The sequence below is a fragment of the Rhineura floridana genome, chromosome 3 (assembly GCF_030035675.1).
Source record: "Rhineura floridana isolate rRhiFlo1 chromosome 3, rRhiFlo1.hap2, whole genome shotgun sequence".
Classification (NCBI taxonomy): Eukaryota; Metazoa; Chordata; class Lepidosauria; order Squamata; family Rhineuridae; genus Rhineura; species Rhineura floridana.
In genome coordinates this window covers 228,254,135-228,279,466 of record NC_084482.1, presented here as the reverse complement: position 1 = coordinate 228,279,466, position 25,332 = coordinate 228,254,135, and the positions used below count along the sequence as shown (strand labels likewise).

Genomic DNA, 25,332 nt, shown 5'->3' with positions numbered 1-25,332 from the left:
GCTGTTCCAAGCTGATCAAGCCTCGGGGGCAAGTGTCCTTCACGGAGGTCAAGCCAGATCTTTTATACTGTCCCAAGATGAGGTGATTTGTATTTCATACCCCTTGAGATTAGCCAATATACCAGTTACGTGAGGAAGCCTGAGCTGGATTTTTGGTAGTTTGAAAGAACTCAAAACCACAGTTTGTTGCTTAGGTAGTGGCTTGTTAAAAAGTTTTCCATAACACCTGATGATCTGATTTACTGTTATAATAGAAGGTTGAAACATGGGTATGTTACAGTCAGCTAGATCTGTCAGAACAATATAACTCCCATTTTTTAAGGATGTTATTTGTAAATATGGTCTGGAGACCACTCTAGTCATGACTGGACAATTACTTCCATTCCCACAGGGTTCATGCTCTATTACTTATTCACAAATGTGATAATCTATTTCATGGCAATCTATTATTTCAAGAGAATTCAATTGGTCACATTCTTGATTTATTATAGTATATAGGTGTTTTAACCAGACTCATGACAATATCTCACCTGTCAAGGCTAAGTGCCCCAAATTCATAACTTGGCCAGGTATACCTTCTTGGGTATGATAATGTCATAATATAAGGATGGTTCCCAAATGGATTTGAGACCTGAATTATAATCGTTGTTCTATATTATCAACTATAACACGTGCTTGTCTTCTAACAATTGGCATCATTTGTTCACTTAAATGTAGTTCTTTTTGTATCCAAGTTGAATTCATTAGGCTCCAATCAATCCTGTTTTCGGTGGTGAGCAGTCTTAGATTCTGCAGGTGGCTATGCATGCCTGAAATTACAGGTTCTTCCTGTAGAGCATTTATATCATGTATACTCGCTTCCAAAAATGTCACTAGATGGTCCTTTAATAGATGAATCCCTTTTGCTAATTCTTGACCATTAAGGTCTGAGATTTTTGCCACCATGGAGATAGATGATGCTAACATAAGTCCTGTTTTTTGAAGTTTTCCAATATTGTTTAGATCTTGCCTTTTCCATTCTTGTTCACATCCTTCTTGTTCCGGAGCCTCTTCAGGGATTTCAATGTTTGGTAAATTTCCTTCATATTTCCCTACAGCTCTGGCATTGGGAAGTTCACCTACATATTGCTCTGTACAATTACTAATATTACATGGTCGATAATCAATACTTTTATTTATCCTCATCTCCTTTTTAACCCTTTTATCATTTGATGTATAGGATAAGTTTTACTTAAATTTACACACTGCACATATATGCTATAAATTATATAATTCTTGTTCCTGACCTGTTTTTCTTCAATACATTTAGGCCCTAGAAACATCTCTTTAAATCTTGAGTATCCAAACTTTTGATGCTCTTGCCTTCTTTCTCCAGAACCCACTATAATTCATGGTTTAGCTATAATCTTTGCCTGTTCCATTTTGATTTTCTTTCCAAAATTTACAAGCATATGGATGTAAAGGTTTTTTCCCTTTTTTAATATTTCCTTCACAACCTGTTATACTAGTAATATTCTCTTTCCACAAGTCACAATCCCCTTCATATAGGGAATGCATAAAATATGTTCCATTAGTGAAATAAACTAATTCAGGTTGTCTACAGTAATCTTCAGGTCCGAAGTCAGTGAAGATACTTGCTGTTCCTTCATATGCCATCCCTTTGGTAATGCCCTTTTTCTTGAGTTGCTCGGTCTGGGTATCTTGTGTTGCCTCTTGAATTTTTTCTTGAAATTGCTTGTGTCGTTGTTGTGAGGAGGTTCTATAAGGAGCCCACCATTCTCCATATAATTTGTCTGAACAGAATATTGCTTTTTCTATTTTTTGTTTTCCTCCAGGCAATCTGTATCCTCCCAGTCTTGCATATTCTATATCTGCCGGATCCCATGGTTTTTCAAGGGTATATGGAGTTTCAAGAAAGTAGTCCATACTTGCCCATATAGGGTAGGTTATTTCTTCATCAAATGTTCCTTCAAGAGGACATTGATCTGCTATTATCTCATTAGTTGGCCATTCTCTTTTCTCCTTATAATCAATCCAATAACAATGTGCAAATTCCTGATAACACCTCTTCTTTCTATATTCATCCTGAGTGGTAGGTTTATCTAAAGGCAATGTAAAAGGTAGCACAGTATCTTGCAATTGCTTCATCTCTTCACTCACATAATCTGTTAGGAGCTGCATTGCTTCCTGGGTAGTAATCCCTGTTTCTGTTGCAATTTGTCTAGAATCCAGGATCATGATCTGAGAGACTCCTAAAACCCTCTCCTTGGCCACTATAGGCTTTGGATATGGTTCCCAGTGCATCCCCTGATCTAATCCTGTAACCCGTACTTCAACAGGCTGGACTTCATGATGTATAGCTCTCTTGGAGCGTTGGTCTCTTCCAGGCCTATACTGCAGGGAGTGAAGGAGTCCATCAGGATGTAAAGAAGTTTGATTCCAGTTTATTAATGGACCTAGATGTTGAAAAGCATTCTTTCATTGGAGACGGAAAACGGTGGTTAAGGTTAGTCCCAGCATTATCACAAAAATCATCATCATAAAAACTACCCCGAGCAATATTCTAGTACACTCTACGGGCGCATCTCTCACTGAAGCCATTCCATGCTCCAAGCATTCATGAGGTTTGTCACCTGCGTGATTTGTTGATGCGAAATAAGGGTGCTACTGTCACTGAAGCCATTTCCACACCCCAAGCATTAAGGTTTGTCCCATGTGAATTCTTTCATGCACCATAAGGGTGCATCTTTCACTGAAGCTTTTTTTGTCCCCTGTGTGATGTCTTTGATGCAGTGTAAGGGTGCTATTCTGATTGAAGCTCTTTCCATGCATGCTATAAAAGTGTCTTTTGTGCCCAGCATGAGTGTTCAGTCCGACACCAGCTGCTGCAGGGCGGTGTCACTGATCCACTTTCGTTGAGCATCTGTGCAAGGTACTCAATAAATTTTAACTCCTTTTAAGCAAACCTCGTGTGTCTGCATAGCCTCTCTGGTGCCATCTGACAACCTGAAGTGTGACAGAGGTGAAAGCTGCTCTTAAAAGACTTGGAAGAAACAAATCGCCAGGAGCAGATGGCCTACCAATAGAGTTGCTACAAGCTACTGAGACTGAATCTGTCCAGATTTTGACAAAAATCTGTCAACAAATACGGAAAAGAAAACAATGGCCCACAGACTGGAAGTGTTCCATATACATCCCAATTCCAAAGAAAGGAGATCCCAGAGAATGCAGTAATTATCAAACTATTGCCTTAATATTCCATGCAAGTAAAATAATGCTCAAGATTCTACAACAAAGGCTCCATATATGGAGCCAGGGCCGTCCCTCCCACCATAATAATATCAATATTAAAAATCATATTTATATAACTTTAAATACTTTAACATTTTATTTTTTTCTGTTTTAGGCAAAATTTAATAGATTTTCGAGGGCCCTAAAAGTTTCGTTTTTTTCTGATATGAGAAAAAAAGAAAAACATTTTCTTCGACCCTAAAAGTTTATTTTTCTTCTGATTTTAAAAGAAATTAAAACATTTTCGTGGGCCCCTAAAAGTATCATGAGCCCTAGGCACTGTGTCTAATGTGCCTAATGGATAAGTCAGCCCTGTATGGAGAAATGTCAGATGTCCAAGCTGGTTTTAGAAGGGGAAGAGGTACCACAGATCGTATTGCAAACATACGTTGGATAATGGAACGGACCAAGGAATTTCAGAAGGAAATCACCCTGTGCTTTATAGATTACGGCATAGCCTTTGATTGTGAAGATTATGAAAAACTATGGAATGCTTTAAAAGAAATGGGCGTGTCACAGCATCTGATTGTCCTGATGCACAACCTATAGTCTGGACAAGTGGCTACTGTAAGGACAGAATATGGAGAAACCGATTGGTTCCTGTCAGAAAGGGTGACAGACCGGGGTATATTTTATCACCCTATTGATTTAATCTATACGCAGAACATATCATAGGGAAAGCTGGATTGGACCAAGATGAAGGAGGTGTGAAAATTGGAGGGAGAAATATCAATAATTTAAGATATGCAGATGATACCATACTACTAGCAGAAACCAGTAATGATTTGAAACGAAGGCTGATGGAAGTTATAGAGGAAAGCACAAAAGCAGGACTACAGCTGAACGTCAGAAAGACTAATGTAATGACAACAGAAGATTTATGTAACTTTACAGTTGACAATGAGGACATTGAACTTGTCAACCTTGGCACAATCATTAACCAAACTGGAGACAATAGTCAAGAAATCAGAAGAAGGCTAGGACTGGGGAGGGCAGCTGTGAGAGAACTAGAAAAGGTCCTCAAATGCAAAGATGCATCACTGAATACTAAAGTCAGGATCATTCAGACCATGATATTTCCAATCTCTATGTGTGGATGTGAAAGTTGGATAGTGATAAAAGTGCATAATACAAATCAAGAAAAATAAATTAAATTGACTTAAATGACTTACAGCGTTCACTTCACTGTATATTATTACAAGATGTTCATTTAACCTCTGCAGGTACTTTAAAAGTTGGAGGGCACCTTTTGTGTGTGTGTGTGTGTGTGTGTGTGTGTTTTACAGATATAAGTAATCCTGTTTCAAGTGTGGAAAGACCTTCAGTCGCCTCTCCCTGCTCCGGTCACATCAAAGGATGCATGCAGGGGAGAAACCATGGAAACGCTGTTTGCAAAAAGCGCTTTGGCGACAGGGCGAAGCAGGAACCTCCGCGCCTGCGCCCTGGATTTGCACAAGGGGCAGAGCCTGCAAGACGTTTGCCCAGAGCGCAGCGGGGATTCAGTCCTCCAGCGGTGGAAGGAACTGAGCTCTGTTTCCTAGAGAGGCAGGATGTTGTCATGACAATGGGAGGGACGGAGGGAGAGAGACAAGAGTGAAGCAAGGAAGCAAACAGGCTTGATTGATTTCCGAGGAGGAGGAGGAAGGAGGCTGGATCGTGGCGAGGACGGAAGACCAAGAGAGAGGTGCAGCAGTGGGGGGGGGGCGAAAGGGTCAGGAGTTTGCCTTTGGGGGTGTAAAAAGGGGGAGATCCTCCCCCCACCTCTCCCCCGGAATCAGGGGCGTCACTATGGGGCTTCTTCGCACTCCCTCGAGCTAGATTTGCTCTCAATTGAGTGACAAATGCGAGAGCGAGCGGATCCTCCGGTGGAGGAAAAGGTCAACCGAACGCTAATGGTTAATGGGCCAAAGGGGTAGGGTGGTCCTTAGACTCCGGAACACTTCCGGTTCCCAAACGAGAGCAGCAATGCGGAAGGGTGCCAGTCCAAAGAAACACAAGGAGGGGGGATAAAGAGGTATGACGGCAATGAAACCAGTTCCAGCCTCCGAATGAGGACCGGAAGGCTGCATGTCTTCCTCCGCTTTTCTGAGTCTCTGGATGGTCGTTGCACTTCCCTGCTCCAGCCTGGTCAGTTTCCTTCGCAAAGAAGGTGGGGAAAGCGGGGACGGAGGAGGGGGGAATAAACTCCCAGGCTCCACCCCTTTGAAGAACCTGAGGGCTTCTCCATGCAATCAACTCCAATCCAAAGTCATGCAAAAAGAGCCCAAACTCCACTGCTTCCATTGCCTGGTTTTCTTGCAACCTCCAGATTTTTTGGAGGGGGGAGCTGTACTGGTGTAGAGTAAGATGCATTGCATGCGGAGGGTGGGTACAGCGGCTACACTTTGGGATGTCAAAGAGGGTTGGACTTGATGGCCTTATAGGTCCCTTCCAACTCTACTATTCGACGATTCTATGCCCGCCAACTTGGATGGCTTTCAAAGCGGGTTGCACACGTTTCTAGAGGCTCAATGGCTGCTGACCACGATGGCTCTGTTGCTCCCTCCGCTGTCAGAGGCAGGAAATGTCTCTGAATAGTAGTTGCTGGGAATGTCATTTGGGGGTGAGTGTTGCTGTTGCCTTCGAGGCCTGCTTTCAGGCTTCCCAGTGGGGCCTCTGTTTGGCCACTGAGGGCACGATGCTGGGCTCTTGGCCTGACCCAGCAGCCAGGCTCCTCTGATGTTATGAGAGGGGTTGGTCTAGGGCTGGCAACAGACTTTTGGGGGGCTGGGAGCCCAGGGCCAGTAATGGGCCCCACGAACACCTGCCTCCAACAAGGCCAAGGTCTGCCCTTTCTCTGCCCCTGCTTTGACATCGAGGCTGCTCACCACCTTCCACCCCCTGGATACACTTCAGCAGCGGACAGGTGGTGGCTCTTTTGAGTGGGGGCTCACCATTTGGGAACGAAACGAAGCTCATTAGAAGAGAACCTCCTTGGATGCAGAAGGGCCCAGGTTCGATCGCCGACATTTCTGGGAAAGAGCCCCTGCCTGGAATCTTGGAGAGCTGCTGCCAATCAGGGCAGACAATACTGAACTAGATGAACCAATGATCCCCAGTCTAAAGCAGCTTCCTGTGTTTCAAGGTTTCTGTTGTTATGTGCCTTCAAGTCGATTATGACTTATGTCAACCCTATGAATAAAGAGCATCCAGTAGCATCTGTTGTAAACCGCCCTGTTCAGACCTTGTAAGTTCAGGTCTGCGACTTCCTTTATGGAATCAATCCACCTCTTGCTTGTTCTTCCTCTTTTTCTACTCCCTTCTGTTTTTCCCAGCATTATTGTCTTTTCTAGTGAATCATGTCTTCTCATGATGTGTCCAAAGTATGACAGCCTCAGTTTCATCATTTTAGCTTCTGGTGATAGTTCTGGTTTAATTTGTTCTAACACCCAATTATTTGTCTTTTTCACAGTCCATGGTATGCGCAAAGTTCTCCAACATCACATTTCAAATAAGCTGATTTTTCTCTTATCCATTTTTTTCACTGTTCAACTTTCACATCCATGCATAGAGATGGGGAATACCATGGTCTGAATGATCCTGACTTTAGTCTTCAGTGATACAGATTTGCATGTGAGTTCTCCAATAGCTGCCCTCCCCAGTGCTAGCCTAATTTCTTGACTATTGTCTCCATTTTGGTTAATGACTGTGCCAAGGTATTGATAATCCTTGACAAGTTCAGTGTCCTCATTGTCAACTTTAAAGTAGGGAAGGGCTAAGCTGGGGTTGAGGGAGGGGGGATTTGCTGCTCCCCCCACCTTGCAATCCTGTGCATGTTTACTCAGAAGTAAATCCCACCCTGTTGAATGGGGTTTACCCACTAGGACTGGCATCAGTTTTGCTGAGACGGCACCTCGCATTGCACCTGCACCCTTTGCCCACTCACTTCTCCCTGCCTCCCATCACATCTATGGTTCCCACTGGCCCTCAGAATTCTCCCCAGGCCAGCAGAACAGTGAGTGCTTTTCTACCCTATATCTCAGTGGTGGGCTGAGCATGTGCTTTGCGTGCAGAAGGTCCTGGGTTCAATCTTTTGCATGTCCTTGTGAAAGGGAAAAATGTTCTAGGTTGTTTGTGTGACGATCCTACAGCTGCAGCGGTTCCATTGCATGATCCTCTTTGAAGCTCCCTCTCACCCAGGATTGGGGGTGTGAAGAGACGCCCTGGTGCAGAGGAGACACTTGGGTGTCGGGGCTAAGAAAGCCGGCCTACCTTGCTGGGCTGCTGTGTGAGGACAAAAGGGGAGCAAGGGCCGGTGTCCCCCTCCCCAAACGCCTTGGCCAAGAAAGCAGACCAAAAAGTAAGCAATATTTTCCCCACGTACAAGTGGGGCCTGTTTTATTGTTCGTTCTGTCCACAGTGTGTTTCTGTGAGTCCGTTTCTGCACTGCTGTAGTTCCTGGGAGGAAACATGCTTTTTGTAGAATCATAGAGTTGGGAGGGGCCTGTAAGACCATCCAGTCGAACCCCCAGCTCAGTGCTTACCCTCTCCCCCAAATGCACTTGGCCTCTTCTTCTGGTCTCCTCAATCCTCCCCCCCATTGTAGATTCTCTCCCTCCCCCCCCCCCCTCTCTCTCTCAATCAATCAATCACTCTCTCTCTCTCTCTCTCTCACACACACACACACACACACGTTAGGACTATCATCTCCTTGCCTTCCTGACCTTACAACATCATTGCTGCTGCTGAAGGTTGGGGACTGGGAAATCAGCCTCCATTTCCCACTCTGTGGCCTTCGGAGGATGGTCTGAATAAAGATGTGTGGCCAGCAAATAAACTCATCTCAGTCGTCCAAACTGTAGCCCTGCAAGGTAGGCAAGAGTGGTGTCAGCCTCCCGCTTTGCACCCCAGCTGCTCACTTTAGAGAAGAGGCCAGTTTCATTTCTTTCATTATAAATTAATGATCAGGAAGTCGTTTACTTGAGGAACTGGGAAGAGTGGCCATGGATGATATTATAGAAAATTGCCTGCATTTGTGTGAGCTTCGTGGAAACATAGGAAGGTGCCTTATATTGACTTGGTCCACCTAGCTCAGTATTGTCTGCACTAGTGCTGTCCTGGGTTTCAAGCAGGGAGCCCTTCCCAGTCCTGCCTGGAGATGCTGCTGAGATTTGAACCCAGTTCTTTTTGCAGGCAAGGCAGATGCCCTTCACCTAAATGGCCGTGTTGAGAAGTTCTGGATTGGATCCTAAACTTTTGCTCTTTTGGGGAATGGGCCAAGGTAGATGCCCTTTCTGCTTATGGCATTCACAGCCCTCCAGTTTCAAAACCAGCCGTGGGAACCCTTTCTGGCTTTGCGGGCCAGATCCCTACTGGACCCTTGCCTCAGGATCCAACTCTGACAGGTGGGCAGAGCCCTTTCAAGCTGGAGGGAATGGTCAGTGTGGAAGAGGCCATCTCATGAGTAGACGGCATTTTCTTCTTTCAGGGTCCGGTGACCTTTGAGGAGGAGGAGGAGGCAGTAGCTGTGCATTTCACGGAGGAGGAGTGGGTCTCCTGGATCCGGGCCGAAGTGTTCCGCACAGGGAAGCCATGGAGGAGAATTATGAGATTGGAGCCTCTTTCAGTAAGGAAACACGTTTTCATGACTGATAGATGTTGAAGACCATTTGTGCCAATGATGCGTTTAGTGGAAAGTCAGTTTCTCACTAGGGTTTCTGGGAGCTATAGTCCAAACTCTACAGTGGGAATTGGTGCTCCGTTGGCGCTTGGGAGCGTCTTCCCCTCTCTCCCCCATCCTTCTTTCATCCAGTTTATGCCTTTGGGGCCTAGGAAGCGGCGGAGGTGGCAGCTTGCAGAATCAAGGTGGGCACCCCTGTGCTTGCACCAGTCTGTGAGCAGGACTGGTATCTGCCTGGATCCTGCCCTCATGCATTGGAGTTGAAGTCCTTGCCAGTTCTCAAGACAGCCCTAGTGCAGTTTCTGCAAGAATGTTCCTGCATTCCACATATTGTTGTGCCTTTCGGTTGAGGAAGATTCTCTGGAGAAGCTCTCCAAATAGATGCCATTGAAGAAGACTTGTTTCAAGTCGAAACGTGTTTGGCAAATTATTTGAGATATGTTGTGCATTTTATCTTTGCATTTTATATTTCTGTATTAGCACACCTCTGCCGTTTATTGCTGTGTTGTCATTGGGAGTGTATGTACATCTCATATACAAAGCTAGTAGTTCACATCACACTCTGTGTGGTAAATTGCAGGTGCATTAGAAATTGGACATTATTGTGTACTCAGCCATAGAATATATTTTCCATCATTCATTTCTACATATATTTTTCAGAATCATACTATGACTTAGACCTTCACTTTATGTGCTTTTGCCTATTTTGTCTAATTCACCATTTGCATGGTTGTTACCAGAGATGGATTATAGGGAGAAGGGGGTGGGGGGAGAAACACTCTCTCTGACAAATTTCTCACTCCCCCACCCACCACTCCTATTGCTGGAGCCCTTTCGATATGCAAATTATACCTGAATCATAAACTGGAAGTTAAAATTAAGCTGCCATCCCGAACTGCTCGCGTCAAAGTTGACTCCATCAAAATCAATAGGACGTTTTTCAGAGGAAATGCATTTAGGAAGGGAGCATTTATTTATACGCAACACACCATCATTTCCCTTTCAGAGATCCAAACCATATACTCTGGCCCTTTTCTGTCTCTTCCCGATGCCAGCATTGATATTTGCATATACATTCTCAAGCTACGACACTGAAAAGCTTATGGGAGCATTTCTGGCGACACGAATATCTTGCGGTGGCTTCACTCTTAATCTCCACGGAGAAAGGTTTCCTCGGAAGTGTAAATGTGATGTGCAGCCCTGCTCCCTTTTGGAGGAGGAGGAGGGTGAAGCTCTCAGGGCTGGTTTTCACTCTCTTTGTGACGAGATGATGTCCAAATGAAAACAGCTGGGTTGGCTGAGTTCCACTGTGCCCTCCCCAACAGGCAGTTCAGGTTGAGTGTCATATGCAGTGAGCGCATGTTCCCAAGTGCCAGGCTGACCCTGCTGGGGCCACACGGCCCTGTCCTCTTCAGGGGGTGCAGGAGTTAAAGTGTTCCAAACAATCCCTCCTGTTAACTACAAATGGCTTGACTTGGAATGGCTGAATATCTTGTGGTCAAAAGTAACAAGTCTTGTCTGTTTCCTTGGAAGAATTAGACCTCAATTCCTGTTTGGAAGATGGAGAGGATCTTCTTATGCAGGTTCCCAAAGAGGAGGAGACCTCAGCAGGTTGGTGCTTAGCTGTGCTGTGGGGGCCCTTTTGGTCTGGGAATTGAAGCATTTTTCCGTTCCTGAGTAATATCATCCAGGGGAGAGTCGCCCATCAGGCTGTGAGTTCTCCTGGTGGACATCTGAGATGGTTTTAAAAGGGGCTAGAAAAATAGCTTCATGCCCAGTCTGTGTCTGTTGGAATTACTTTTTAAGATCTTTTTGTTTTAATATATTTTAAACCCTGTTTTTAATGATGTGTTTGAGAGTGTTCTTAGTGTTTTTGTTTGCCACCCTGGGCTCCTACCGGGAGGAAGGGTGGGCTATAAGTCTAAATGAATAAATAAATGCATGGAAGAGAAGGCTCTCAAGGGCCATCAGTCCTGATGTTTATGGGCCACCTCCGGAATCGGGGACAGCAGCAGGAGATGAGCTCTTGCCTTTCTTAGCTTTGAGGTTGTAGCAATTGTTTGACATGGAATCCCTGACTTTTTATGTTGTGGTTAAAAGTAACTCCTCTTGTCTGTTTCCTTGAAAGAACGAGACCTCGCTTCCTGTAAGGAAGAAGGAGAAAGTCTGTTTATCCAGGTCATCAAAGAAGAGGAGGAGACCTCAGCAGGTTGGTGCTTAGCTGTGTTATGGAGCCCCTTTTGGTCTGGGAATGGAAGCATTTTTCCATTCCTGAGTAATGTCATCCAGGGGAGAGTCGCCCATCAGGTGGTGGACATCCTGGATGGCTTAAAAAAGGGAGCTGGAGAAATGCATGGAAGAGAAGACACTCAAGGGCCACCAGTCCTGATGTTTATGGGCCACCTCCGGAATTGGGGGAAGAGAAGCAGGAGATGTGCTCTTTCTCTTTGGCTTGAAGGCCTCCCATGTGTGTCTTGTTGGCCCCTGTGGGCCAGGCTGGCTCCAGGCTTTTTTTGGGGGGGGAGTCTTGAGAACAGGATATCAATGAGGCCCTTATTTCCTCTCTTTCCTCCTCAGACCTCCTCCCTCTTGGCCTCAGCCCTTTAATATAAAATAATTTGGTGACCCCCTAAAAAGAGGAGGGGAAACTTTGGCCCTTCAGATGTTGGTGAACTGCAAATTCCATCAGCTCCTGCAAGGATGGCCAATGATTAGGGGTGATGGGAGTTCAACAACATCTGGCGGGCCACAGGGTCCCCACACCTGCTATAATTTAATCTGCAAACCCAGGGAGAGTGTCCCATTGGACTCGGTGGGGCTTACTTCTGAATGGGTGTGGCATTTATTGGGGTTATTTACATCCACAGTGGCAATGCATCTGATCCCTTTACCTTGATTCTAAATGGAGTGCAAGCCCACTTCTCCCTGTCCCGTTCCCAGAATTAAAAATCAAAATGTTCCAACTCAAAATTATTCCTCCTCTTAGCTTCGAGGTCATAGAAATGGCTTGATATGGAATGCCTATGTTGTGGTTAAAAGTAATTTCTCTTGACTGTTTCCTTGAAAGAACGAGACCTCGCTTCCTGTAAGGAAGAAGGAGCAAGTCTGTTTATCCAGGTCCCCAAAGAAGAGGAGGAGACCTCAGCAGGTTGGTGCTTAGCTGTGCTGTGGAGTCTCTTTTGGTCTGGGGATGGAAGCATTTTTCTGTTCCTGAGTAATGTCATCCAGGGGAGAGTCGCCCATCAGGCAGTGAGTTCTCCTGGTGGACATCTTGGATGGCTTGAATGGGAGCTGGAGAAATGCATGGAAGAGAAGGCTGTCAAGGGCTAAATGTCTTGATGGTTGTGGCCTTCTGTCCTCCTTGTTTTTTTAAGATGTTTTGTTTTAAAAGTGATTTTGGTCCTTCATCATTTATTTGCCCCCCTGGATTCCCTTTGGAAGGAAGCGCAGGATATAAATTGTATTAGTATTATTAGGACTGATTGTGGGATTCCCATACACATCGATTCAGGCCAAGTGGAGATGCTGGACTAGATAGGCCTGATTTCCTTTTTTTTAAAGAGCCAGACCTCATTTCCTGTTGGGAAGAAGGAGAAGATCCGGTGATGCAGGAACCCAAAGAAGAGGAGGAGACCTCAGCAGGTAGATTTACTTATTTATTATTTAATTTACATCCCACCCTTCCTCCCAGCAGGAGCCCACATGCTTAGCTGTGTGTTGGGGCCCTTTGAGGAGCTGAAGCTTCGCTCCCCTCGCCCGCCCCGTTCCTGTGTAATGTCATCCGGAACAGACGGACCCATCAGGGCACAATTTCCTTCCCTTCATCCAACATCTCACAATATTCCCTCCTCGGAAAATAGCTCAGGTTTTGCACAGGTTTTTATATGAACCCTTTTTTAACCCAAGACTCATTCTACAGCATATTTACTGGTTTATTAAAAAAAATATAGCTCCCTTTTCGAGGAGCTTTTTCCCAGAACAACTTACCATTTCCAATAAAAGCCAAACTTCACTGGAAAAATAAAATATATATATAAAAAATATATAACTGAATTATAAACCAGCAGTTATATGTATAAAAAAACAATATAAGACCTAAAAAGGATCATAAAAACAGTAATTAAGAATTCTTTGTTGAGGGGGGGACAAAAACCTTTCAACAAACTTGGAAAGCGTAATAATGTCTGGGGTTGTTTCACTTCAAAGGGAAGAAAACTCCACAGAACTGGCTCCACAGCGCTCAAAGCACGTTTAATAGAGAGGCTCTTCTTTCAATGCCTTCATTCTGCCAGCCCTCCCCAGTTCCCTATTCTGTTAGTGACGACCTCGCCTCAGTTGTTCATGCTCTGGTAACTTCTAGACTGGACTACTGCAATGCGCTCTACGTTGGGCTGCCCTTGAAGACTGTTCGGAAACTACAACTAGTCCAGAATGCAGCGGCCAGATTGTTGACGCAGACCAGAAGGTCCGCTCATATAACACCTGTTCTGGCCCATCTGCACTGGCTTCCTGTTTGTTTCCGGGCTAGATTCAAAGTGCTGGTTTTGACCTATAAAGCCCTACACGGCATGGGACCGCAATACCTGGTGGACTGCCTCTCCCAATATGAACCTACCCGGACACTGCGCTCAACATCTAAGGCCCTCCTCCGAGTGCCATCCCATCGAGAAGCTCGGAGGGTGCTGACTAGAACCAGGGCCTTTTCTGTGGTGGCCCCCAAACTGTGGAACAGCCTTCCTGATGAGGTGCGCCTGGCGCCGACGCTACTATCTTTTCGGCACCAGGTGAAAACCTTTTTATACTCCCAGGCATTTTAATGTGTGTTTTAATGGTATTTTCATCATTATTTGTATTTTTGGATGTTGTTTGGTTCTTTTATTGTTTGTTTGTTTTGTTTTCTTGATTTATTGTATTTATTGTATTTATATATTGCTTGTTTTTTATCTTTTTGTACACCGCCCAGAGAGCCTTCGGGGTTAGGGCGGTATATAAATAAAATAAAATAAATAAATAAATAAGGTCACCGTTTAATTCAGGAAAGCCGAAACGTGGCCCTCCCCTTCTTGTTTTAGGGTAGCCTGGCAGACAAACTGTCTAGCGAGTGATGTGTCTCCTGCAACGGGTGCAAATTGGTGGGAGCTACTTCCACTCCCTCTTCGTACACCAGGTTTAAGTTCCCTGCTAAATCAGAGGGTATCATCCAGCTTCTCCACACCACACACCTTTATGGCACATCCACAGTGTACATTGAAAGCATGTGGCTTCCTCCAAAGAGTCCTGGGAGTTGTAGTTTATGAAGGGTGCTGGGAATGTAGCGCAGAGAGGAAAAACTATTCTCCAGGATTTGTTGGGGGAAGCCGTGTGCTTTAGATTTGTGCTGAGTGTGCTTTAAAGGTCTGGTGTGATCATAGACTTCTATCATGTCTCCTCTTTCCTTTTTTTCTATGAGAAAAATCCCCAAATGTTGCGACCCTTGATCATTTTGATTGCTCATTTCTCTACCGCTTCCGCAACTCGAATGCTATTTTTGCGGTCAGGCAACCAGAACTGAAGACAGCATTCCAAGTAGGATCACATCTTAAATATGTATAATAGCGTTATGATACTGGCAGTTTTATTTTCACTCTGTGTCTTAATGATCCCTCACATGCAAATCACCAATAACATCAGTACCTTAATTGGGGCATCTGCTATGACCTCAAGGTCTCTCTCCTGTCAGTCACCACCAGTTCAGTTAGGATTTTTCACTTCTGTGCATCACTTTACGCTTGCTTACATTTAATTGCATTTTCTCTTTAATACCCAAGCCTGCTTGGAGAGTTCCTTTTGGAGTCCCTCACAATCGCTCTTTATTTTAATCACCCTGACAGGTCCTGATCCTGATGACTGGGGGGCACTTCTTACATCCCTCAATTAGGAGAACTCTTCATTTATTCCTGCTTTCTCCTTCCTGATCTTGAAACACTTACTGATGCATGAGAGCGCATTTCCTCATATCCCATGATTGCTATATTCCACTCCATGTTTAGTAATTCTGTATTTCATAATATTTTCCACTACTTTTCCCGGAACAGGTAATAGGCCTCGGATTTCCCGGATACCTTCTGTGTCCTTTTGACTTGCATCTTGTAATACATTTGCCAGTCCATATGGTAGCAAGTCTTTGGGAGAAGGTACATATTTTTCTTAGAAGATCAGCAATGTCACATTTGGGTTCTTTTAAGACCTCTCAGGTAGATGCCATCTGGACTTGGCATGATTTGTGAAAGATCCCGCTTGTCCCATCTCTCTTCAGAGTGTGAGTGGAGGGCAGATGATGTCCACTCCTTGCCTGGGAGTATTAATGTGGAAGGCAATGGTTTCTTCTTCCAGGGACTGGTGACCTTTAAGGAAGGGTCCTTGCACTTCACCCAGGAGGAACGGGCTCAGCTGGATCCAGCCTAGAGAGCTCTGTACAAGGAGATCATGCAGGAGATTCCTGAGATGGTGACCTGTTCTGTTAGAATTAGGAGAGGTTAAGGATAGCCTTCTTACTCCCTTCCTGGCACCCCTGCTTCGCAAACCTGACCCACTATGCATTTCAGATTATCCGGTAGAGCTGCCATCATTTCCTACACCCCCTTTTCCCAAACAGGAGGACTCTGGGGGGGCCAATTTAGTACTGATAATTCTGGGATCCTAGGACAGCACCCCCTCCGCTTCCCAGCCAGAGCCCTCTTTAACTTCCTGTAAGGCCTACAACCAACACTCTCCCTCTGTTGCTGCCACCAGTCTGAAGAGTCAGCTTTTCCTTTGCACCTCAAAATCCTTTTACTCGGAAGTGGGGAACCCAAGTTTTAGCTCAAGTATCTACCTGATCCTAAGTCACTACTTACCTCCAGGATATTGGTCCTGTCAGGTGTAAAGCTGTTTGGCTGGTCCACTGCAGGCTTTTTCCTGATGGTGGATGAGGCACAAAGGCTGCATATCTCAGCCCACCTTTGAAGGATATTTCCAAATAGCTTTGTGGGGCACTGGGCTCTCTTGGATCAATTAAAACGGAACTCACATAGTGCAGGTGTGTGTGTGTTATGTGTCTTCTTGTCGACTACGACTTATGGCGACCCTCAGAATCAGTGACCTCCAAGAGCATATGTTGTAAACCACCCTGTTCAGATCTTTTAAGTTCAGGTCTGTGGCTTCCTTTATGGAATCAGTTGATCTCTTTTTTGACCTTCCTCTTTTTCTACTCCCTTCTGTTTTTCCCAGCATTATTGTCTTTTCTAATGAATCCTGTCTTCTCATGATGTCTCCAAAGTATGAGAACCTCAGTTTCATCATTTTAGGTTCTAGTGATAGTTCTGGTTTAATTTGTTCCAACACCCAAGTATTTGTCTTTTTCGCAGTCCATGGTATGCACAAAGCTCTCCTCCAACACCACATTTCAAAGGAGTTGATCTTTCTCTTTTCTCCTTTTTCACTGTCCAACTTTTACATCCATACATAGAGATTGGGAATAGCATTTTCTGAAAGATCTTGACTTTGGTGTTCGGTGATCCATCTTTGCATTTGAGGATCTTTTCTCATAGCTGCCCACCCCAGTCCTAGCCTTCTTCTGATTTCCTGACTATTGTTTCCAGTTTGGTTAATGATTGTGCCAAAGTATTGATAATCCTTGACAAGTTCAGTGTCCTTGTTGCCAAATTTAAAATTACATAACTCTTCTGTTGTCATTACTTTAGTCTTGTTAGCATTAAGCTGTAGTCCTGCTTTTGTGCTTTCCTCTTTAACTGTCCTGTCCAGAGTTGATACCAGGAGACTGAGACACTGGTGCAAGTAAATCTCATTTTATTAGAGTAATGGATACATCAAAAGCAATCCCTAACTACACTCTAGACGTGCTCTGCGACGTAAGAAGAAAGTTGACTCAACACTCTCACTCCTTCGCACACCCGCCCTCTGCCCGGTACGCTTTTCCCACCGTCGAGAGTGAGGTGAGGGGGGGTGAGCCTCCATGGGCTCATCAGACGAACAGGGTCCTTATCAACAGACAAGGAAGTAGAGGGCTGAGAAGCATCAGGCATCTCTAAGTTTCTGCGGGATGAAGGGGGGTTAGTGCTAATTCATGGCTCGGTGAAGGAGGAGTTGCTGCTCTTTCGGAATCCTCCCCTAACTGATCCGTTGGGAGGGTTGAAGGCTGAGCCCTGTCCCCAAGGGGGGCTGGGCCACCTGTGGGAATTGGCGGAGCATCTCCCACACTCCTTTCCCCAATGTCTGGAATAGACACAACAACAGCTGGATCTTCCGTGCCTTCTGGCAGTTGAGGCGTCTGCAACTCATGCCTTTCCTCTCCCTGGCCTTCGAGAGAGAGCTGGGGCTCGACATGAACTTTCATCAGCATTTGTTTTAAGTGATTACTGGTTTCTGCTAGTAGTATGATATCATCTGCGTATCTTCAATGATTGATATTTCTCCCTCAGGTCTCACACCTCCTTCATCTTGCTCCAATCCCACGTTTTGTATGATATGTTCTATGTATAAATTAAGTAAGTGGGTGATAAAATATAGCCCTAGAGCCGCATTATGACTTTTGTGGGCCCTAGGCACTTTTGCCTTCGTGGGCCCCTTCCTCCATAATAATATCAATATGAAAAATTATTTTTGATATAACTTTAAATACTTCGAAATTTTATTTTTTTTCTGTTCTCGGCTAAATTCAATAGATTTTTGTGGGCCCTAAAAGTTTCATTTTTTTCTGATGTGAGAAAAAAATTAAAACATTTTCTTTGATCCTACAAATTCATTTTTTCCTTCTGATTTTAAAAGAAATTAAAACATTTTCATGGGCCCCTAAAAGTATTGTGGGCCCTGGCACTGTGCCATAAGTCGGCCCTGCTAACACCCCCTTATCCGTAGAAGCCGGGCTCCATCAAGGTCATGAAGTGTGGGAAGTTTTCGGGAGGATGTTCCATTTGGCCACTGATTGGTGAGCCCTTATTCCATGAAGAAATTCCCTGATTGGTTAATTGGATCCGGCCTGTTGCTAGGCAGTTTGCCATAAGTCGGCCCTGCTAACACCCCCTTATCCGTAGAAGCCAGGCTCCATCATCAGCAGATTTGGGTTTCAGTGTCACCAATACGTGGATGACACTCAGCTCTATCTCTCGTTTAAGTCCTCACCAGAGCTGGCTGTGGATACCATTTCCAAGTGCCTGAAGTCCGTAAGTGAATGGATGGGAGGAAATGGGCTGAAGCTGAACCCCGACAAGACCGAGGTGCTGCTCGTGGGAGACAAGAGAAGGTTGGGAAATATAGACCTGGTGCTTAATGGGGTAAGATTGCCCCTGAAGGACCAGGTCCGCAGCCTCTGGGTCATTCTTGACTCCCAGCTGTCCATGGAGGCTCAGGTTTTGGCAGTGAGCTGGGCAGCTTGGTATCAATTGCATCTAATACAGAGGCTGCGACCCTACCTTCCTGTCCATCTGCTCCCATGGGTGGTACATGCCCTGGTCTCCTCTCGCTTAGAATACTGTAATGCGCTCTACGTGGGGTTACCTTTGAAAACGGTCTGGAAATTGCAGCTGGTACAAAATGTGGCGGCACGCCTGATAAAGCAGAGCCGTTGCTGGGATCATATCACCCCAGTGTTGATTGATCGAGCTTTGACAGTTAAACTCTGATATCAACAGAGCTCCCAAAAATACATTTTCAAAATACAAATCATAATATATTCACAGGAATTCTCCACAGCATTTTATCTCCTTTCTTTTTCATTCCCTCAGGATACATCTGGGGGGTGAAAGCTGACAGAGAAGTATCTGAAGTATCACTGGAAAAAGCTGAGGAGCACATGCAGGAGCATAAACTGAGGAGTCAAGATGGAGCAAAGAGACAAGAGGAAAGACAAACTCACACAGGGGAGAAACCTTATAAATGCTTGGAGTGTGGAAAGAGCTTCAGTCAGAGTAGCAGCCTTACTTTGCACCAAAGAACTCACACAGGAGACAAACCTTATAAATGCTTTCAGTGTGGAAAGAGCTTCAGTCAGAGTGGCCACCTTACTTCGCATCACAGAACTCACACAGGAGACAAACCTTATAAATGCTTGGAGTGTGGAAAAAGCTTCAGTCAGAGTGGCCACCTTACTTCGCATCACAAAACTCATACAGGGAACAAACCTTATCAATGCTTTGAGTGTGGAAAAAGCTTCAGTTGGAGTAGCAACCTTACTTCGCATCAAAGAACTCACACAGGAGACAAACCTTATAAATGTTTGGAGTGTGGAAAGAGCTTCAGGTGGAATAGCCACCTTACTTCGCATCACAAAACTCATACAGGGAACAAACCTTATCAATGCTTGGAGTGTGGAAAAAGCTTCAGTTGGAGTAGCGCCCTTAATTTGCATCACAGAACTCACACAGGGGACAAACCTTATAAATGCTTGGAGTGTGGAAAGTGCTTCAGTTGGAGTAGTGCCCTTACTTTGCATCACAGAACTCACACAGGGGACAAACCTTATCAATGCTTGGAGTGTGGAAAGAGCTTCAGTCAGAGTGACAAACTTAGTATACATGAAAGAACTCACACAGGGGACAAACCTTATCAATGTTTGGAGTGTGGAAAGAGCTTCAGTCAGAGTGTTAACCTTACTTCGCATCACAAAACTCATACAGGGAACAAACCTTATAAATGCTTGGAGTGTGGAAAGAGCTTCATTAGGAGTAGAGCCTTGAGTTCTCATCAAAGAACTCACACTGGGGACAAACCTTATAAATGCTTGGAGTGTGGAAAGAGCTTCAGTCAGAGTAGCAACCTTACTTCGCATCACAAAACTCATACAGGGAACAAACCTTATCAATGCTTTGAGTGTGGAAAAAGCTTCAGTTGGAGTAGCAACCTTACTTCGCATCAAAGAACTCACACAGGAGACAAACCTTATAAATGTTTGGAGTGTGCAAAGAGCTTCAGGTGGAATAGCCACCTTACTTCGCATCAGAAAACTCATACAGGGAACAAACCTTATCAATGCTTGGAGTGTGGAAAAAGCTTCAGTTGGAGTAGCGCCCTTAATTTGCATCACAGAATTCACACAGGGGACAAACCTTATAAATGCTTGGCGTGTGGAAAAAGCTTCAGTTGTAGTAGCCACCTTACTTTGCATCACAGAACTCACACAGGGGACAAACCTTATAAATGCTTGGAGTGTGGAAAGACCTTCAGTCAGAGTAGCCACCTTACTTTGCATCACAGAACTCACACAGGGGACAAACCTTATAAATGCCTGGAGTGTGGAAAGAGCTTCAGGTGGAGTGGCCAACTTATTTCGCATCACAAAACTCATACAGGGAACAAACCTTATCAATGCTTGGAGTGTGGAAAGAGCTTCAGGTGGAGTAGCCACCTTACTTCGCATCACAAAACTCATACAGGGAACAACCCTTATCAATGCTTGGAGTGTGGAAAGTGTTTCAGTCGGAGTGACACCCTTAGTAAACATGAAAGAACTCACAGGAGACAAACCTTATAAATGCTTGGAGTGTGGAAAGAGCTTTAGTTCTCTAAATCCCTAACCAATCCCTAGGTCTCGACAGGCTCCTATGAAGTTGGTCCCACAGTTGGACCTCAACTGCTTGGTTGGGCCTCGTATGGCAAGGAACCTATGGAGGGCATTTATGAAACTCAAAGTGTCCATGGACTCGATCACTTCGATGTGAATGCTGAAGCAGGTAAAGGCTTTACTACCTGAGGCTGCCTTTGAAGACGGTTCAGAAACTGCAGGTTGTGCAAAATGCAACGCCCTGATTGGTAACAGGGACCAGATGGTTCAAACGTATAAAACCAATTCTGGCCCACTTGCATTGGCTGCCTCTATGTTTCCGAGCTCAATTCAAGGTGCTGGATTTGACCTATTATACAGCCACAAGAGTGTCTGTATAGTATAGCCAGCGGGGATTTTTCACATTCCGCCATGTTAAATTGAAAATACCCCCCATGCCATTCTGATGCTTCCCATAAGCTCATTTCAAAACAAAAGCTTCCATAACTTATAGTCCTGAACTCAGAAACACTTGCTTAACAGCCCTGTCAATCTTCATGGCGATACACAAAACAGTCAGAGAGAATAGACAGTTCAAAGTGTAAAAAGAGAGAGAAACCTCAGAACCCTTTTGGACTTTTTTCTCTGAGAGTTATAATCTGTTGAGATTAATTAAAAATCAGCCATGTTCACAGAGTACCTGTAATCCTAATACTGACCTTGCCCCATACTCTGACCTTCATCTGCTGCAGTTTAAAAGTTTAAAAAATGCCGGGCTGATTTTTAATTAATTTAATAAATTTTGGTTGGGACCCAATGATAGCGCGAAGCATGCTCAGTAAGGACCAACTGTCAGAGTTCTAAAAGCCAGACTCACAGCTGCTGGGCTTGGCTAATCAGAGGGCCACACCTACACCAGACTTGATTTCACTTGAGACAATCATGGCTTCTCTCAAAGAATCCTGGGAAGTGTAGTTTGTGAAGGGTGCTAAGAGACTCCTATTCCCCTGAGAGAATGGTTTAACAGCCAGCCACTCTGATTGAAGGACTGTGAGGGGAACAGGGCGTCTCCTAGCAACTCTCAGCACCCTTCACTAACTACACTTCCCAGGATTCTTTGAGAGAAGCCATGACTGGCCAATGGGAAATAAAGGGCTGGTGTGGATGTGGCCAGGGACAGCTTTGGTTTAAATTTGGGTGGGAGGCTACATGTGTCTGCTGTAGAATAAAAAGGTGGGGGAAAGGCTGAAAAAGAATGATTCTGTTTACAATGTTTTCCTTTTGGAAAGGAAAATGTGTTCCCTTCTGCCCAGTGCCCACCCACCCAATCTCCTCCCCTCCCACTCCCTGCCCCTTCCCTGGGTCAGTGTTGGACTATGACCTGGGAGACCAGGGTTCGAATCCCCACACAGCCATGAAGCTCACTGGATGACCTGGGGCCAGTCACAGCCTCTTGGCCTCAGAGGAAGACAATGGTGAAATCACCTCTGAATACCGTTTACCATGAAAACCCTATTCAAAGGGTCGCAATAGGTGGGGATTGACTTGAAGGCAGTCTATTTTCATTTTCAAACATGATTGCATAGAAATAGATCCCACTTGGATTTGGAGGGCCATAACCTGAAGTCGGGATGGCATGGATATCTATGGTATGACAAAGTAAAAGTTAATGTGGACTTTAATAATCATTTTATAAGACGTCCTTTGTTGAAAATATGGAATAGATATAAACCAAGGTTTTGTTCTAAAATACCATTATGTGTCTCAAGTCAAGAAGCGTTCTATAGAAGAGAAATGGCTGGAAAAGAGAAATGGTTAACTTATCAAGAACTATTAGAAAATGTGCATGGAGAATATATAATGAAAGAGAGAGAACAACTAATAATGGAAGGATATAGTTCTCAATGGTTTGCCTATTTACAATTGTTAGAAAGATATAAAATGGATAAGAAAATGTATGGGTTTGAAATAAATAAATCTGATTTTGAAATATGTCTGTACAAATGATGAATGTATACTCGCGAAAATGTATAAACTTTTATTAAAAATGGAAATGGAAGAAGAACAAGTAAAAGAGTGTATGGTAAAATGGGCAAAAATTTTGGTTATAACATACAAATGGATCAATGGGAAAATATGTGGAAAAAAGGATTGAAATTTACACTGTGTTATAATCTTAAAGAAAATTTCTATAAAATGATGTATCATTGGTACATGACTCCAGAAAAGTTGTCAAAAATGTATAACAATGTTTCTAATGTTTGTTGGAAATGTAAACACCAAGAAGGATCATTTTATCATATGTGGTGGCTGTGTAAACAAGCGAAATCATTTTGGGCACAGATAGGTAGGATGATGCAAAAATTTTTAAAGATAAATATTCAATTAAAGCCAGAATTTTTTTTATTGGGTTTTTATGGATAAACAAATAGAAAAGAAATATGGAAGAATAATATTATATATGATTACGGCAGCAAGATTATTATATGCACAAAAGTGGAAAATGGAATCAACACCAACAACGGAAGAATGGCTATTGAAATTAATGGACTTAGTTGAGATGGACAAATTGACATGCCTTCTCAGAGAAAAAACGACAGATACATTTCTTAAGGAATGGAAGCCTCTTTTGGACTTTTTGTTGAAAGAAAAAAATGAAATGATGATAATGGGATTTGACGATTAATTAAGATAGACTTTGGAAAAAAGTGAATTTCGTATGTTTTAGGGGACAGGTTTGATATATATTATATACTTATAGCTGATCTGCGACAAATCGGAAGTCAAGATTTTTATTGTATTATTATTATGTTTTTGTTCTTTGATTTTGTTTTGTTTTGTTTTCTGAAATTTTGAATAAAAATTATTTTTAAAAAAAGAAATAGATCCCACTGAACTCAAAAAATATGCAAATGATCAAACCCACCCTCCCTTCTCCTTATTCCTATCCCCTCCTCTTGCCCCTTCCCTCCCCCTTCCTTTGCCCCTCACTCCCCATCCCCTTCCAATCTCCCCTTCTCCTTCCCCTTCCCCCTCCTCCCCTTCCTCCTCCCCATGGTCAGTTTTACCTATCCTAAGCATGATTGCATGGGAGCAAATCACACCGAATTTAATAAACATGCAAATGATCAAGCCTGTCCTTCTCCTCCCCTCCCCATCCTGCCTGCTCCCTTCCCAGTCCTCCCCTCTGCATTTCCTCCCCTCCCTCTTCCTCCTCCTCCCCTTCCCATCATCTGTGGTCAGTTTCACCTATCTTAAGCATGATTGCAGGGGAGTAAATCCCATTGAACTCAATAAGCATGCAAATGATGGATCCATTCTCAGCAAACTTGGACAGAATCCCATTTCTTACCTCCCAGATTAAAAAGCAAGGAAATTCAGTAATAGGCAAAAAACCTTGCGGTTTAAGAACATACCTATAGCCCACAGCTATTCTATCAAACTTTAAAAAGCAGGGAAATTGGGCAGCTATAGTGAATGCACCAGGGGAGCAGGAGACCTGAACTCCTCTCTGAGATATTGGACTGCCCTACGAATTGATCAAAATGCAAACACCATTTGGGTTGGTCTTTCACAGTCCAATCCACTTCCTGTGTAGCTTGGAAGAATTTGGTAAAATGTGCCTCTGAGCATATGGTGAGTGGTGGCAACACCTGCAATCAGCCCAAAGAATAGAAAGAAGACATGTGCTGTGGTGATCTTGTTTTAGCCGGGAGGAAGCAACATTATTAAGACAGTTGACATAGTTCAGATGGTCACTTTGAATATGTCTGATTTCCTTTGCAATTTTAGTGAAGTTTCCTATAGGAAATCATTTTCTTTTGTTTCTATTTCTGTGAATATGTGAAGTACAGCAACTCTTTGCAAAATTTATACTAAAAAACTCCAAACATAATTGTGGAATAATGGCACTGACTTCCGCCCCGGCTGCACTGGAAGAATAGGACCTACTTGGGGAGGAGGACGACGAAACATTTCGACCTTGAAGAGGAGAGGGACTCATTGGACATACTGGAAGGGCGACGAAGGCCAGAAGCCTTGCTGGAGGCCCAGGAGCGACAGGAAACTAGCGGCCTATTGGCTTCAAACGAGCTGACTGCAGCAAGAAAGGCATCAACAACTTTACGCGGACTTGTTGGGGGTGGGGGGACCTGCTTAAGTGTTAGGCGGAGAGGGGGACATGTGTAGATCGGAGAGGGTTACGGTGGGGAGGGTGGGAAGCCACGATATTAAGAGGCTAGGCGGCAGATGCTGGAGAGGTGCGGGTGGCAGGCCATGCCAGTTTAGGGGAACAAGGGATAGATGCATAATATCCATTCCTTGTTCCGGGCCTGTTCATAGCCAGAAGACAACTGGGGGATGCATGACTCCATCCAACCTTTGACTGCTGTTGTGTAATGCCAGGTCTGTGGTACAGAAAACATAACTCATCCATGACATCATCGTGGATGAGAACGCAGACCTGATGTGCATCACGGAAACCTGGCTGCATGAGGCCTCAGCCCCTGTGCTTGAGGCCATGTGTCCAGCCGGTTTCCAGTACGCACAGCAGCCGAGGGTTGGTAGGCAGGGAGTGGGAGTGGCAGTCATCTATCGGGAGTCTTTGATCTTTGCCAGACCCCCTCTCCACGAGACCAAGTTTGTTGACTGCATGTACTGGAGGTTGGGCCCAAAGTGCAGTTTAGGGATTTTGCTTGTGTACCGCCCACCCCGCTGCACAGCAGACTTTCTGACCCAGGTGCTCGAGATTGTCTCAGGCATGCAGGTCCTTTCCCCCAACCTATTGGTTTTGGGGGACTTTAACCTGCACGCCGAGGCAGCTCTCATAGGAGCGCCTTGGGATTTCATGGAAACCATGACTTCCTGG

The 25,332-nt window shown here is 44.4% G+C and overlaps 1 protein-coding gene across 3 annotated transcripts; it reads left to right on the top strand.

Moving 5' to 3' along the window:
- The first annotated feature begins 4,883 nt into the window (after positions 1 to 4,883).
- LOC133381819 (zinc finger protein 420-like) lies at positions 4,884 to 23,250 on the top strand. Of its 3 annotated transcripts, XM_061621301.1 has the most exons (7): positions 4,884 to 4,975; positions 8,759 to 8,896; positions 10,484 to 10,561; positions 11,079 to 11,159; positions 12,018 to 12,098; positions 12,512 to 12,592; positions 18,712 to 23,250. In XM_061621301.1, exons 2-7 carry the CDS (start codon positions 8,863 to 8,865, stop codon positions 20,454 to 20,456), a joined length of 2,100 nt encoding a protein of 699 aa, XP_061477285.1. In that variant the 5' UTR covers positions 4,884 to 4,975; positions 8,759 to 8,862; the 3' UTR covers positions 20,457 to 23,250. The 3 variants fall into 3 exon arrangements, with proteins under 3 accessions (XP_061477285.1, XP_061477287.1, XP_061477286.1); XM_061621303.1 differs by lacking the exons at positions 4,884 to 4,975; positions 8,759 to 8,896; positions 10,484 to 10,561; positions 12,018 to 12,098; positions 12,512 to 12,592 and adding an exon at positions 13,157 to 13,734 and having other exon boundaries at positions 11,140 to 11,159; XM_061621302.1 differs by lacking the exons at positions 4,884 to 4,975; positions 8,759 to 8,896; positions 10,484 to 10,561; positions 11,079 to 11,159; positions 12,018 to 12,098 and adding an exon at positions 13,157 to 13,734.
- Positions 23,251 to 25,332: the final 2,082 nt, after the last annotated feature.